Here is a 16,098-nt window from a genome sequence, read left to right as displayed (position 1 = left end):
TTAGCCTTTACCGCCCCTCGAGGGAGGCGATTCCATGAATCCACCACCCTTTCAGTAAAGTACTTCCTCACATTTCCCAAGCCTGCAATTCTCTGGCTCTCATTCCAAACACTTCTCTTTCTTTGGAATTTGCTTTCCTCCTGTACTTTGTGGAAATCCCCTTAGGCTTTGGTCCTGCTGCGTCCGCGCTACTCACCATGTTATGGTGTCCTCCCGAGCAGGTCCCAGTCCCTCCTCGGCTCACTACACGCTGTGACGCGTCAGCCGCCAGGGGATGCAAGAGAATTGTAATCCCAAGCGGCAAAGTGTCACGTGGTGTGGCTGTGAGCCAATGAGGAGGGGAGGAAAGCAGCTGCAGCACCAAGGGAGCCCCCTCTGCTCCCTCCCACAGACTCTCCTCAGTCTGCCTGCAGTGTCAGCAGGTGCACGGGGGGGCGGGGGGGTAGGAGGAAAGGCGGGGGACGGAACCCCTGGCAATGAGGAGGAGGAGGAGGGGAGGCTCGGGGAGCAGGGAGGCTCGGGGAGCAGGGAGGCTTCGGGGAGCAGGGAGGATTCGGGGAGCAGGGAGGCTTCGGGGAGCAGAGAGGCTTCGGGGAGCAGGGAGGCTTCGAGGAGCAGGGAGGCTCGAGGAGCAGGGAGGCTTCGGGGAGCAGGGAGGCTTCGGGGAGCAGGGAGGGTGCGGGGAGGCGGGAACCCCTGGCACACAGTGTGGTGGCACCGCCCCCCGACATCATTCCCACGCCTACCCGACCCATTTTGGCCACGCCCCCCGCTCCAGCTCCCTACAGACCGCAGATAACGATCAAGTGCCTCTCCACGCGCCGCCTGTCTGCAGTGCGGGCGCGTGGTCTGAGGCAACGGGGCCTTAGCCTTATACCTTTGAAAGTTTCTATTATATGCCCCCTAACTTCTATCCACTAAACTGTGCAAATTAAGGTCCAGTAGTTTTTCCTGTTAAGTCTCGTGCTGTATCAGGGTTGCGCAAACTATTCCCCCAGCGCCCCCGCCTTCTCTGGCGGCAAATTATGTCACGTTGCCATGGCAACGCACCGTCGCGGTACCCCGCTGCGCAATTTGCCGTCGGGTTGCCATGACGACATGTTTCCCGAAACAAAGGTAAGGTCCCATGGAATATAAATTAAATGCCTTGGGGAAAAGCGCGGGACCTCTGTAACGCCCCCGCCCCCCACCTAGAAAATCTCACGCCCCCCAGTTTGCACACCCCTGCTGTAGATCATACACCATTTTAATAGCATTTTTTTTTTTTTGCACGATCTCCAATTTATTAATTCTCCTTGAGCTATGGTTTCCAGAACTGACCAATATTTTAGGCAATATATTACAGTGAACTACAGAGTGACATCACTACCTCTTTCTACGGCTTGTACCTCTCTATACACAAACCTAGCATCGTGCTAGTTTTTCCCCATTGCTTTGTTCTGGATTTTTGTGACCCAGTGTGCATTATTTTGCCACACTTGACCATTCCTCTATCTAAACTAAATCATTAGACATCCCCCTCCTCAATGGAGTGGGAACCCTCAGAGGTTACTCCATTTGCCACTTGTCACATTTCCCTCCCCTGAATATACTCCATTTACCACAACTGTGCTGCTTATCCTCCAACCAATGTCTTATCTATTCAACCACCTTAGAATTCAATCCCAAGTCCTGCAATTTATTTATCAGTAGTCGATGGGACAGTGTCAAAGGCTTTACTAAACCCTCGATAAGCAACATCTACTGCTCCACCCTGACCTTACCTTAGTCACCCAGTCAATAAAAAACAATTACCCGTGTTTAACAGCATCTGCCCCCAGTAAATCCAGGATGTCTGGGATCTTTTAAACAGCTCAAAAGCAATATACAAAAAGAGTGATGCATTTCAATATTGTCCAAAAAGGTAAACAAATATACAATACAATAATGAAACAAATTATAGATAATACAAACATGCAAAAAAGAGCAGACACCTGAGAAATCCTCAATGCTTTGGGACACAGCCCTTTGTCAAAAAGAAACACTGTTATTTGACTGCGTTTCCTTCCGGTTATAGAATTAGGTAGAGTACTCTACAACGTAATGCCAGTAACTAGCCTCATACTAGAATTAAGCAAGCAGGAACACTCAGTATAGGTTTAAAGATCTGTTTCTTTTGAAGACCGATCGTTTGTATTTACTGACAATGTATCCCAACGCTGCTGCTACGTCGAAGCCTAAAAGTTACTGCTTTCATAACCAAACTCAGATAGTCAAACACAAATTGAGTTATTAGTAGGAAATGGCAGAGTAGGCATTACATGCTAAAAACACTGCACTCCCTTTTCATGGTCCAAATGGTAAATCAAAATTATTCCCAGTACAGTCCAGCTGTGAAGCTTGGTTCCACTGCCTGGTTGCCCAACTTAAAAATGGCAGAACCAGCAAACGCACAAGTGACCTGTCAATTTTTTATTTTAAAAGAAAGCCTTTGGCAACCTACCAATCAGGAGGTGTAGCCTAAAAATAGTACTTGCACTATAGTGGAACAATCCGGTTTGAACCCCTATACACTAGTTGCCATACTGGTCACATCACAGTTTCAGAGATATCTGCCTGTGATACAAAAACTAGATTGCACTGTTTACATTTCAGCTCTATAGACAGTAACGGAATATAGATCATAATCTTCAGCCCTCATTGAGCCAATGCTGGATGAAGGCCTCTCCAGCGATCTTCCATGTACCTGTGGTTGAAGGCCTATTCTCCACGTTGCCCCAGGTTAATATTGATTGTTATTGTCTTTTTAATCAGTTTCCTTCTTTCCATTCAGATGTAATTTGCAGAGAACCAGTCAGTGATAACTCCTTGTGTTAAAATGCTTAAGGACAGTGCAGTCTTCAATCACATGTTTCTTGTTAGCAAGGGAATAAGTCCATTTTATTTTTATAACATTGGCTTCACTCAATGTCCATTTTCTATATGGATTCTTCTTGAAGAATTAAATCATGATGCAGGTGGTTTCACATTCTGCAAACTGTACCAATCTGGCTACATAATTATTTCTCTTGCTGTAATCCTACTGATGCTTAGTCTCTCTCCAGGTCACCAATATTTGTATCGAAATCTCCCAGAATGAGCTTGAGGTGACAATTTCCTTTAAGTTGGTTGATATAATGGATATATAAATATATATTTTTTTCTCCTCCAGGTTGGATCAGTGTTGTACCAGATGTGGTCAATATTAGTAGTCACAGTAGAGACCAGAAATATTTTTTTGATTTTTTTGATTCTGTGATTTAGTTTAGGCATTCGTGCTTAAAGCACCAGAGAATGAAAGTGATCTCAAAATTATTTAAGTACCAAGTAAGAACTCCACTACCCTTTTCTGGACACCGCTTAATTTGTGTTGGCAGACACAATGTTCCCTTTTACTCTTTTACTGTGGGCATGTATGTGACGGCAGACTGCTATGGACATTCCAGCTCTAGTGCTATACAACCATTGAACTTGCGATCATATGATCCTAATTCACCACTCAACATCAGTAGTGAAGTCCTACCGTTTTCCACTGATCTAATCTGCCTCTGTCAAAGATCTGCCGTTGCAGTCACCCCTTGACGTGCAAACTAAAAAAGTAGGACATCCATAGATCATGATCAGTATCCCAGACCTTGTGACATTTCTTGAAGGTCATGAGAGATCAAATATGGTTAGGAATAATAGTTACTTTGATGCCTAATTTAGGAAGCAATAATACAAGCTGCACTACAGCCTCTCTCTGGGAAAGAGCTGAAAGTAAGGCTGCGTCCATACTGGTTCATTCGTCGCGAGCAACGCCGCTCGCGCCAAATTCAAACCAATGGAGGCCAATGCGCATGTACATCAGGCGCGCATGTACATAGTGCGCGCATGTGAGCGGCAAGGCGACCAATGTGTCGAGAGAAAGTTTTTTTTGTCTTTGCTGCGCGACGGCCCGGTCATGTGCGCGGTTCAGCCAATGAGGGCGAAATGCTCACGTGACGTCACGGGCACGCCCCCCAGCATGCTCTCGTAACGCCTCCATCGCGCAGACCTGCAGGCTACGGATCTCGGCAAGCAGAGGCACGCGTGACTTCACAACCTCATTGCGCGGCTGCTCTATGTCCGAGGCCTAAGAGTTAGAACCTGGCTGTCTCCGACTTGCTTTAGATACACTTCTCCCAAACACAGGCGGTGGTAAATGTTACTTTAAAAATAAATAAAACAATCTCAGTATATCCAAGCTTCCAACTGTCCCTCGTGGTGGGATTTTCATCTTCAGGAACAAGGAAAAATATCTGCAGCCATCACTCAAACGCTCGGGTCCAAGTATTCTAAACAGTGTTAGGCCGAGTCCATACAAGGACAGGCCGTGCTGAGGCGTGCGGACGCTCAGCGCTGAGCCCCTGCATCCTCAATGAGGATGCCTTGAGAGGGGGCTCGCGCGAGCGTACGCAGGCGTGCGGAGGCTTTGGAGTTTTCAGCCGAGCGCCAAGCTGTTTTTCAGAGCGCTGTCTGCTGAAAACCTCCAATGAGAGTGGGGCTGCGTCAACGTCACGGCGCCGTGACGTCGGCGCCGTGACGTCGACGTCAGTGCGTCGCGGGTGATTGGCCCAGCGACGTCACTGCCCTGCCTCCCTCAGCTCCCCCCACCTCCGATCGCGGACGCTGGCTCGCCTGTATGTGCGTGGAATCGCACAGCTTCTGCAGGCGAGCCTCAGCGTCCGCGCGGTTCAGCCCGGCTCCCCCCTCTATGGCCCGGGCCTTAGGTATTCAGAAACTTTCCATGACGACTGGAAGACACCTTATGGCCACATTCAAGGTCAAAATAGGTCTTGGTACTGGAAGGTGTTTACTGCATATAGCACCCGCTTAGAAAATATGGGCCTTTATGTCAAAGAAGCAGAAGTTGCCTACTTCAGTTTAAATAAACTTTTACACAGTAACAACCACGTGGTTCACATCAGACAAGACCATGTGCATCAATCTACTAATGATTGTTAAAATAAGTGATTTCTACTGTAATCCATCCACTATTTTCTTATGCTTCAGCCCAAAGATTTGTTTGCGTTTGTATTTTTTGGGCACAAATGTTCGTATTACAACAGAGATGGGTATGTGTGTAGTATTTGTAAACGGTTGCTATAGAAACAAAAATGCTTATTACATTATAATACAATAAAAATATAATTCAGAGTCGTTTTAAAAATAAATACTACAAGTATTTTCTCATAGTACAGAACTGATATATTTTAAAAAATAACACATATAGGATATTGCTTGGACTGCAGCTTTAATTGATAATTTGTGTACTTTTGCAAAGGGGGTGGGCTGCACAATACACCGTGTCCGAAAATGTATATCCTGTATATATGTATTAATCTACAGTATTCTAAAATGCAATTATTGACTGCAACTTTCTATTTAGCTTTGTTTTCCAAAGGCATTTATGCAGCAGAGCAATTTGTTGTCAGGTTCTTCCATCAAAAGCTTACCCCCCCCCCTCAGTTTGTGACCGCTCCGACATACGACTGCGTCCATACAGCCAAAGACCGCATGGAGTCGTGCGCAAGAGTGATGTCACCTGCGTTAAGCAGGGGCGTTTTATAGCCACAGTAGACGCGCCGGTGGGGGGGCATGTCTGTGACATCACAAAGCTGGTTCTCCCTCATTGGGCGTACCGCTCACGTGACCCGCTCGTCGCACCGATGGAATCAGATTGAACCGATTTTCGCGCACTGTGCTCCCCCTCCTGCTGTCGCACGTGCGGTCTATGGGCGCGATCATTGCCTTACTGCAATGTGATCGCGCCGCGCGCACGTCTCCGCACGGTCTTCACCAGCATGGACGCAGAGAGAATTTTGAGACAAGTGGAAAACGTCATGCTTTTTAGACAGTGCCTCCCTGCTGTAAAGGATATCCGCTTCCTGCTCAAAGTTCAACTTAGACCAGACAAACAATGGCCCTACAATCCCATAAAAAAAAAAAAAAACACAGCAGATCATGTTTGCCTATTTTAGTATTCATTATCCAGGCTGGTGAGCGAAGAGGGGGGTGAGGGGAGGGAGGGGCAAGGGGCGAGGGAGGGGGAGAGTTGCACTGCAGAGTCTCATTTATTTGTACCGCACCTTCTTCAAAATGCAGTAAGTCAGCATCAAATCCAGGCTAATATGGATACTACAAGTTCTAAAATGTGCACCAAGTCTAGCAATTGACATCGTTCTTTGCCCATTCGCTGCCCTGTGGCTGTGAATGGGTTGCAATCTCACAGTATTCCAGATGGCACATTTTGATTAAAGTATATAAGTACATAACCAGTATCGGCAGATGGACGTCAAAAGTGGTTCATGAAACATGGGCAGCCAGTACCAGCAATGCCTACTGAAGCGGTGCTAGCCCCGGAGAACGGGTTGCCAGTGAAACTTAAAGAGACCTGCCCACTAACACGAGACCTGCCCACAAACACGAGACCTGCCCACAAACACGAGACCTGCCCACAAACACGAGACCTGCCCACAAACACGAGACCTGCCCACAAACACGAGACCTGCCCACAAACACGAGACCTGCCCACAAACACGAGACCTGCCCACAAACACGAGACCTGCCCACAAACACGAGACCTGCCCACAAACACGAGACCTGCCCACAAACACGAGACCTGCCCACAAACACGAGACCTGCCCACAAACACGAGACCTGCCCACAAACACGAGACCTGCCCACAAACACGAGACCTGCCCACAAACACGAGACCTGCCCACAAACACGAGACCCACAAACACGAGACCCACTAGCACGAGACCTGCCCACTAGCACGAGACCTGCCCACTAGCACGAGACCTGCCCACTAGCACGAGACCTGCCCACTAGCACGAGACCTGCCCACTAGCACGAGACCTGCCCACTAGCACGAGACCTGCCCACTAGCACGAGACCTGCCCACTAGCACGAGACCTGCCCACTAGCACGAGACCTGCCCACTAGCACGAGACCTGCCCACTAGCACGAGACCTGCCCACTAGCACGAGACCTGCCCACTAGCACGAGACCTGCCCACTAGCACGAGACCTGCCCACTAGCACGAGACCTGCCCACTAGCACGAGACCTGCCCACTAGCACGAGCCCTGCCCACTAGCACGAGCCCTGCCCACTAACACGAGCCCTGCCCACTAACACGAGACCTGCCCACTAACACGAGACCTGCCCACTAACACGAGACCTGCCCACTAACACGAGATCTGCCCACTAACACGAGACCTGCCCACTAACACGAGACCCGCCCACTAACACGAGACCCGCCCACTAACACGAGACCCGCCCACTAACACGAGACCCGCCCACTAACACGAGACCCGCCCACTAACACGAGACCCGCCCACTAACACGAGACCCGCCCACTAACACGAGACCCGCCCACTAACACGAGACCCGCCCACTAACACGAGACCCGCCCACTAACACGAGACCCGCCCACTAACACGAGACCTTCTCACTAAGGCTGCGCTTATAGTGCCGGCAACGGCGAAAGCAACTTTGTGTCAAAAACAAATGTATTGTCGCCATTGTCTGCGCCTTTTATGCACACGACGGCGCGACCAAGCGACAGCGCGACCAAAAATCTGGTAGTCACTGTTATTTGATTTTTTCGGCGACGTCATCGGTCGCGTCGCCGGCACTATAAGCGTAGCCTAAGGCTGCGCTTATAGTAACAGTGACGTCGCATCAAAACAAATGCATTGACGCCGTCGCGTGCGCTTATAGTAAGCGCGATGCGACGGCTTGGTCGCGATCGCTGGAAGTCATCTCAATTTGATTTTTCCAGCGATTGCAACCTGACGTCACCGAAGCGTTGCCGACACTGTAAGCGTAGCCTTACATGAGACCTGCCCGCCGGCCGACATGAGACCTGCCCGCCGGCCGACATGAGACCTGCCCGCCGGCCGGCCGACATGAGACCTGCCCGCCGGCCGACATGAGACCTGCCCGCCGGCCGGCCGACATGAGACCTGCCCGCCGGCCGACATGAGACCTGCAGAAGGAGACTGTGCATTTGCAAAGTGATTCTGTGTATTCACCAGCATCCAACGCCACAAACAAAACTACTACTTCAAGGCACATCAGCTGCCACTTATTACACTTCAAAATACATTACAACATTTTAAAAAGTAGTCATACTGAGAACTTCCGCATATAGTCCAAAAATAACCACTTTATACAGAATAGGACGTCTATGAAAATACTACATGGATTTTCATGAATTCTAACTTTAAATTCCTTAGAAATACATTAATTACACGCTTACATCTCATTAAATAACACATCTTAACTGTGCTAAAAATGTAGTGCAGCCCCTCTCATTTTATAAAAGGGCGTGTAATGCTTTTCAAAATCTGTAAACAAAAAAACAGCACCTGCTGCATAATGAAAACATTGTCTAAAGGGGGAATTCCTCATAGAACCAAAGTGACATGTTTGAAGCAGCAACTCACACAGATCGCTGTTTTTTGTTGTTTTTTTCACACGGTTTATTTTTATTTTTTTACATTTGATGCTTTGTTCAGGAGATAGAAGTGGTTGCAATCTTAAGTGTCTGGGAGATTAAAATGTAAATGAAGTTTTCCCCAGAGACCAAGCAGTCTAAAGGTTACCATGGTAACATCAAACTAGAGCTTAAGAAAAGCATATCTTTTAATACTAGAAAAATAACTGGGGAGGAATCGGGACAGGCTCAGGGGCAAAATACTAACACTGTAGAAAAGAAGGGGAACGGGATGCGCACAGCTTGTAGAGAAGGGCTGGAGGCATGTGTCACTGAAAAATCCTTGATTGCGGCATCATAGCCAAGAAGTTAAAAATCACAAGTGAATCCTCTGACGCGTTTCTCGTCTCTAGGGCGCTTTATCAAAGAGTGTAGTAGTTAAATGTGCACATATAGGCTTCTAGGGGGGGATTGTTGCTGTAAGGGGTTACATCTAGGTAACTTAAAACAGTTTTTTTAAACTTGGTTTGTAAACATGGTGAGCGGAGACTTGAGGGATTTAGTAGGCTACGGCCCCAGAGAGCACGTGCACGCGCGCGGTTGAGCGTTTGGCGGCGCGTGCACACGTAAACGTTTCGATCAGTGGACTCACCACTCACTGACTTTCTGCGATGGGACGTACGACGAAGGGGCGCGGCAATGACGCAACATTGGTTGAAATGTAACTCACTGTGATTGGCTTTAAAATATCTGCGCTATGATTGGTTTACAGGAAACCACGTGACGCTGTCGCCACAAGAAAAGGCAAAATCCTTGTCTTTACAAAATGCGGTCGCGCATCGCACTTTCTACAGGCGCGTGCAGGTAGCTACTGGGCCCGGCCCCATAGAGGGCCAGATCTTGTTCATGTGCGCGCTGCTGCGAGCAGTAGGAACGAGGCCTAAGGCTGAGGCCCCGCTGCACGTGTCCGCACGGCTGCCCTGGTTGCCGGCGGCGCGTGCAACTCACTGCACTACACTGCGATGCGTGCTGGGAGGGCGTTGTCAAACGGGTCCGGTGGGCGGGGGCAATGACGAGGGGGGGGGGCGGGGGCAATGACGAGGGGGGGAGCGGGGGCAATGACGAGGGGGGGAGGCGGGGGCAATGACGAGGGGGGGGCAATGACGAGGGGGGGGGCGGGGGCAATGACGAGGGGGGGAATGGCTGTCCCGTCCGCAGCCCGCCCCCCCCCAGGCTGTGCAAAACACACAACACACACGGCTGCCTCACAGACTTCCCTCCTCCTCCCCTCATTGGCTGACTCGTGCACCACGTGACGCGTCACAGCACGCAGTCAGCCACGTCGGAAGGAGCCAGCGGGGACCTCCAACTGGGGGGAAAAGGCTGGTGACCCGCACACGTGCCGCCGACCGCAGCGGGCCCTTAGCCTAATGCTGCGATTATACCCGATCTGGCAGGGCGCGAGCGCTCCTTTAGGGCGATGCACACACCTGGAAACCGCACTACAGGCAGGAGGCATCGGGGGGCGATAGGGAGGCATGGCCATGACGTCATGTGAGCGGCTCGCCCTCATTGGTTGAACCGCTCACGTGACACGGCCGTCACTCAAGAAAATCAATTTCTTGGATCTGCTCTAAATGCGAGCACTTGGCCGCTTCGTTCACGCGCGCGCTCAGTGCACAACATGCATTTGTTTTGATATCGCGCGCCCGGCCGCATAGGATATAAGCACGGCCTAAGCATGGTGAGCGGAGACTTGAGGGGTTTGTAAGCACGGAGAGCGGAGACTTGAGGGGTTTGTAAGCATAGTGAGGGGAGACTAGTGAGGGGTTTGTAAGCACGGTGAGCGGAGACTTGTGAGGGGTTTGATTTCCCTTTTGACTCATGTCACTGACTATTCAGTAAGTGCTGGCACAGCCAGAGCCCTCTCTCTTCCCCATCCTTATCTTTTTGGGTTGTCTCTCATAATTACAGGGTGGAACCAAAGCAAAGACAGCACTTATTTGACAAACACATCCCCCATTCAGAGGCCCCTCAGAAATGCATTTTCTTCATTTCTTTAAAAAAATAAAAAAAAGTCGTGTTACCGTAGCTAGATTTGTTTATGGAAGCCAATTAGACTTAATTACCAGGTACATTGATAAAAAGATATGGTGGATTAACATATATACAAATACAGAAAATAGTTCACCGTTGATTTGTTGAACAAGATGTTTAATTCATAATAGGACATGTATATTCTAAAACAACATACAATTGAACACCATAAGTAACAGAGGGAGACAGATGCAGGATATCAGAGTAACAGAGTAATGCCCTTACCTGTTGGTGTCGGCTGCTGGAGAAGGAGTACTGCACTGGGTGCGAGGCATAGCGGCCCTGCTCTGTACCGAAGGCTCCTTGGTTAGGAGGATAACCCGAACTTGACATTGTCGGAGACAAAGTCCTCACCAAACCGTGAGATCAAGGCCAGTGTGCAATCATGTTTCTAGGAAACCACCTAGAGGTAAAAAGGAGAGACGGAAAAAGGGTCATCGTTGCTGAGCAAGACAGATGTATCATAACGTGCAGCCTCACTGGGGAAGGCCTGGAGTGAAGCAGTAAAAATACCACTTTGGCCTTAATTTAATGTTGCCACTTTGTGACACACACACACACGCACACGCACACGCACACACACACGCAATAGATTAGAAAACAGATGCATCTCAACTTTCCAACCACTTTGCTTTGTTGCTGATCTGAATCTGCTTTCCCTATATACACTAATTAGCAGTTTTTTGAAAAGGCAGTCAAGGCAGAAACTGGCAACAAAACAACTAAAAGGTGCAATCCTGCCAAAATGCTAACCTTTATATTATAAAGAGTAAAAAGTGCTACTCAATTACTTTGCCCCCCAAAACTGAAAACATACTAACTGTAGTGTCTATTCTTAAAGATACAGTAGTTGCTTGTACTGTTTAAGGCTATACACTAACCCAGGGGTGGCCAACTCCAAGCCTCAAGGGCCACCAACAGGTCAGGTTTTAAGGATGTCCCTGCTTCTGAACAGGTGGCTCAATCAGTGGCTCAGACAATGACAGCCACCTGTGCTGAAGCAGGGATATCTTTAAAGCCTGACTTATTGGTGCCCTAGAGCAGGGGGGCGCAGAGTTTAGTGGCCCCGTGCTCTTCCCGAAAGCATTTAAATTAAACGCCGGGGGAGCGTGCGAGGCCTCTATAAGTTCCTTTACCTCGTCTCCGCCAACGCATCATCATATGACGCAGCGCAGTCACAAAACTTTGCGTTGCCACGGCACATGATGTTGTGACATCGGAAATGCCGCAGACAAGGAGTGCGAGGAGAGAGAAGAGCAGTGCAGAGGAAAGAGTTTGCGTACGCCTGCCCTAGAGGGCTGGAATTAGCCACCCCTGCACTAACCTTATAGCAATTTTAGTATTAAGAATTGCCCCTCTGAGGACAATGCTGAGTTCACCATTTTCTATCCCAGAATCCCATTTGCCTCTTTTGCTGGCTAACCTTCCCAAGTCAGGACAGTGACATTGTCAGACTGGGAGCAGTAATGGCGGCAGTAATCTTTAGAGGGAGAGTCTGGAGGAATGTGAAGAGATAGATACCCTTCCAAAAGGTAAGCAAAACAAAAATAAAATTGCACGATGCTGCTTGCCAATTGTTTGAACAGATGTGGTTTCTCAGAGTAATGAAGAGGACCGCGCCTGCTGGCAAGCTCTCGTCCTTATTACCACAGAGGAAAGCCGGAGTAAAACACTGGATAACACAGGCATTCAGAAACAAGGTAAAACGTTTTCTAGTTTGACTGAGTCAAACAAATATTAGTTACCAGCACATTTCTCACCTGATTTATTAAAAATGGATCCATTTTTATTTATTTAGAAAATGTGTTACCATGAAGTAATACAGGCATACCCCAGTTTAAGGACACTCACTTTAAGTACACTCGCGAGTAAGTACATATCGCCCAATTGGCAAACTGCATCTCACGCATGCGCCTGTCGTCACGTCCTGAACAGCAATACCGGCTCCCTACCTGTACCGAAGCTATGCACAAGCAGGGAGACTATAGAGCCTGTTACAAATGCGTTATTTACATCAGTTATGCACGTATATGACGATTGCAGTACAGTACATGCATCGATAAGTGGGAAAAAGGTAGTGCTTCACTTTAAGTACATTTTCACTTTACATACATGCTTCGGTCCCATTGCGTACGTTAATGCGGGGTATGCCTGTACAGAGTTTACCTCTCTTTTTCAAGTATGTCCTGGGCACAGTTATAACAATACACGGTTACATTAGCTGCCCGGTAACCAGTCACAAAACCCTTAAAAACCAAGGAAAGCTAATAAAAATGTTTTATTAGACTATGTTAACCTCTGCAAGCACAACATTTGGTTACACATTAATGGAGAGAAAGAAAAAAAAGGGCACAGTAGTAAGGCAGTTACAGTACTGATTCTAGACACAAACTCAAACTCCCACCACTGCCAATATTACAGGGCTTGATTTGGAGCAAACATTATATATCGATATCTCTATCTATATATAGATGTATATACACACACACACACACACACACACACACACACACACACACACACAATTTACCAAATGGTCTGAATGTGCTGGTCCCTTCATTTGTATATACATCTTGGGGGAAGGGGTGTGTGTGTGTCTCAGGTTCTTTGAATACAGAACTGGAGGCTAACTTAGTTGCTAGATAAAGATCTATTCATGTATGCTGTGAGGGAAGCTAAATCCACAGTGGACAAACTACCACCTCAGCTGACAGGCCCATGTGCGTACTTCACCAAGCAAAAGCTTTCAAATTACGACTAATGATTTTGTAACTTCCTTCTGGACTTATGAGCCGAGCGTCAACGATGACATAGGACATTTTCTTCCTAGAATCCGATAGCTCTCCCTACAACCCCACAATGACCGTGACAAGCTCCGATCTGTGATTGCAAAGTACTTTAACCAATTTCCTTCCAGCAGGAGGGCCAAGCAAAATGTGATTAACCTAATCCTGCAATCCTCATCTCCCAAGTGGCACAATAAATAAATCCACCATATGAAACAGATCTTTTAATGATGAATATAGAATTAGAAAGGGCTGTATTCCTAATCTAAATTTATCATGAAATCTCATTTGATAAAATTACTTTGATAATTCTATGACCATGCACTTAGATTTAAAATCGTGCACCAGCAAGCAGTATGCAACTACCAGAACTCGGGTGACAATGAGTGTTTTTTAGATACGCTTTTCCATGAATCATTAAAGCTACTTCACATTACAAGGCAACCAACAACTACAGTATAATTCAGTGAGAGGCCGGGCTGAAGGAGTCTGCAAAACAAAGCAAAAAAACTTGCTTCCAAATGAAATTTGTTTCCATGCGGCAGATGTTACTGTTCTTAGGCCTGGGACATAGTTATTGGAAGCTCGCTGAGGCGCGCTCCTGCTCTGCCTCGCCTGCTGAAAATGGGGCTTTTTTCTGTCCTTGCAGGCGAGGCAGTGAGCGCGCTCAGGGGGCGGGGGCGGGGCGGAGCGGGAGGTGGGGCTAGTCCCCCGCTCCCATTGGATGGGAGTGGTCACGTGACCGCTCCTCCGCTTCCCCGAGCGGCAAATTTCAAACCTGCCTGTCTGTTCGAAGTTTCTCAGCCTCCGCACGCATCAGCGCGCATGCGGAGGGGGAAACTATAGCCGTGCTGATGACAGGTGCAGGGGCTTTGTGCATCTGCTCAGAGACGCTTAAACTCACTATGTCCCAGGCCTTAGGCTGCGCTTATAGTGCCGGCGACGTCACGCTGCAGTCGCTTGAAAAATCAAATTGAAGTGACCTCCTGTCATAGCGACCAGGCCGTCGCGTCTACTATAAGCGCACGCAATGGCAGCAATACATTTGTTTTGACGTGACGTCACGTTGCTGTCGCTATAAGCGCAGCCTTAGGGTTGGGACCCGCTGCGCCCGGCGGTGCGGGCAGCCGCGTGAGCGTTCCCCACCAGCAGGGAAATCCTCCCGAGCAGGTCCCAGTCCCCCCTCGCTGCACAGCTCACTACGCGCTGTGACGCGTCAGCCGCCAGGGGATGCAAGAAAATTGTGGTCCCGAGCGGTGACGCGTCACGTGGTGCGCTGATGAGCCAATCAGGGGCGGGAGCTGTCAGGCAGCTTCCTACACAAGGTGGGGGGTTGGGTGTGTGTGTCGTTTGTGGCAGAAGGGGGAGGGAGCTGCTTACCTTACAGCAGCAGCTCCCTCCTGCAGCCCGGGAGCCCGAGGGAGGGGGGGGGGGGGGGGAGTAGCAGGTCCCTCGGCTCAAACCACGCCCCCCTCCTCCGCTCCCCCAAGCTGCAAAATTTCAAACTCTCCTGTCTCTTCTGATTTTCTCAGCCTCCGCACGCATCAGTACGCATGCGGAGGGAGAAACAATAGCGGCGCTGATTACAGATGCAGGGGCTTTGTGCATCTGTTTAGCGCGGCTCAGCCCGCCTCAGCGACGCTGATTTTACTATGTTCTAGGCCTTAGGAGAAGCCAAGATTCTCAAAAGAAGTCCCTGGGAAAGACCTCTCAAAAAAGGTAACGACAAAATAAGCAGACAGGCTCTCTACAGAGGAAACAGCAATCACTTGATTTGTTTACTCTGCTAGAGCTTCCAAACAGCTTGTTTTTTGTCTTTGTATCGCAGCTTAAAGATTTAGACATTACTTATATTGCGGTTTTAACATTAGAACCAATGCATTCTTGTGTGCAAAGGTGCAGAACCTCCAAAGATAATAGATGTGTGTTCTCTCCAATCCACTGACCAAGCAATGTGTTGTTGCTCAGCAATCTGGCAGCAAAAAGGCTTACAAATACAGGTCAGTTTTACCCAATCCTCACAAAAGGAGGAAGCAAAAACAAGCATTTAATCCCAGAGCCCGCGTCCCCATTACTTCCATGGGAGGAAACAGACATCTGAAAAACTTCAACATTAATACAAAAACGCTAGCTACAGAGATACTTTTAGAACAATGATCGTCTGTGTGTCTGTGTGTCTGTGTGTCTGTGTGTCTGTGTGTCTGTGTGTCTGTGTGTTTGTGTGTCTCTCATAGAATCTGTGTGGTGTATGCTTGGTATTTACCATGTTCATGTAATGTGGTGCGTATGTAACAAAACAGTAAATAGACAGCACTCAAACAATGAACTAAAGTAAATTTGGATGGTGCAGTGTGGAACAAGGAGGAACCCTATTTCCTTCAAACACACAATGAACACAATATAATGTTCCCAGCACTCATAAATGACAAATTGAAAAGGGTATAAGCCAATGTTTTAATGAGGAAAAAAAAGCACACACCCCTAAGGGGTATAAGTAAATCACAATACCAGAAAACGTGATAAGGGAGGAGAGAAAAACAAGGTGAAGGGAAAGGATGAGGTGGGGCGTATGTAGATGCAATCGCCCCAAGAAAATTAGCAGCAGCTACGCAAGATAAAATGGTACTTGTACAGACACCAAATAAAATCATCGTGGCTGATCAAACAGTCGTGACAGGGAATGCTGCTGCTTTGCGTTATACTGGTGATGGAAGCGTGTACAGAGATACTCA

General features: G+C 48.3%; 1 protein-coding gene across 1 annotated transcript in view; it reads right to left on the bottom strand.

Annotated features, from left to right (window-relative positions):
• Positions 1–16,098, bottom strand: part of NCOR1 (nuclear receptor corepressor 1) — a 154,578-nt gene that overhangs the window by 107,347 nt on the left and 31,133 nt on the right. The window contains exon 2 of the mRNA XM_075594170.1: positions 10,806–10,983. Within this exon, the coding sequence (XP_075450285.1) occupies positions 10,806–10,913 (108 nt within the window). The 5' untranslated portion in view covers positions 10,914–10,983. The remainder of the gene's footprint in view (positions 1–10,805; positions 10,984–16,098) is intronic.

The sequence above is a fragment of the Ascaphus truei genome, chromosome 3 (assembly GCF_040206685.1).
Source record: "Ascaphus truei isolate aAscTru1 chromosome 3, aAscTru1.hap1, whole genome shotgun sequence".
In the NCBI taxonomy this organism is placed as follows: Eukaryota; Metazoa; Chordata; class Amphibia; order Anura; family Ascaphidae; genus Ascaphus; species Ascaphus truei.
This window is presented reverse-complemented; position numbering and strand designations above follow the sequence as displayed.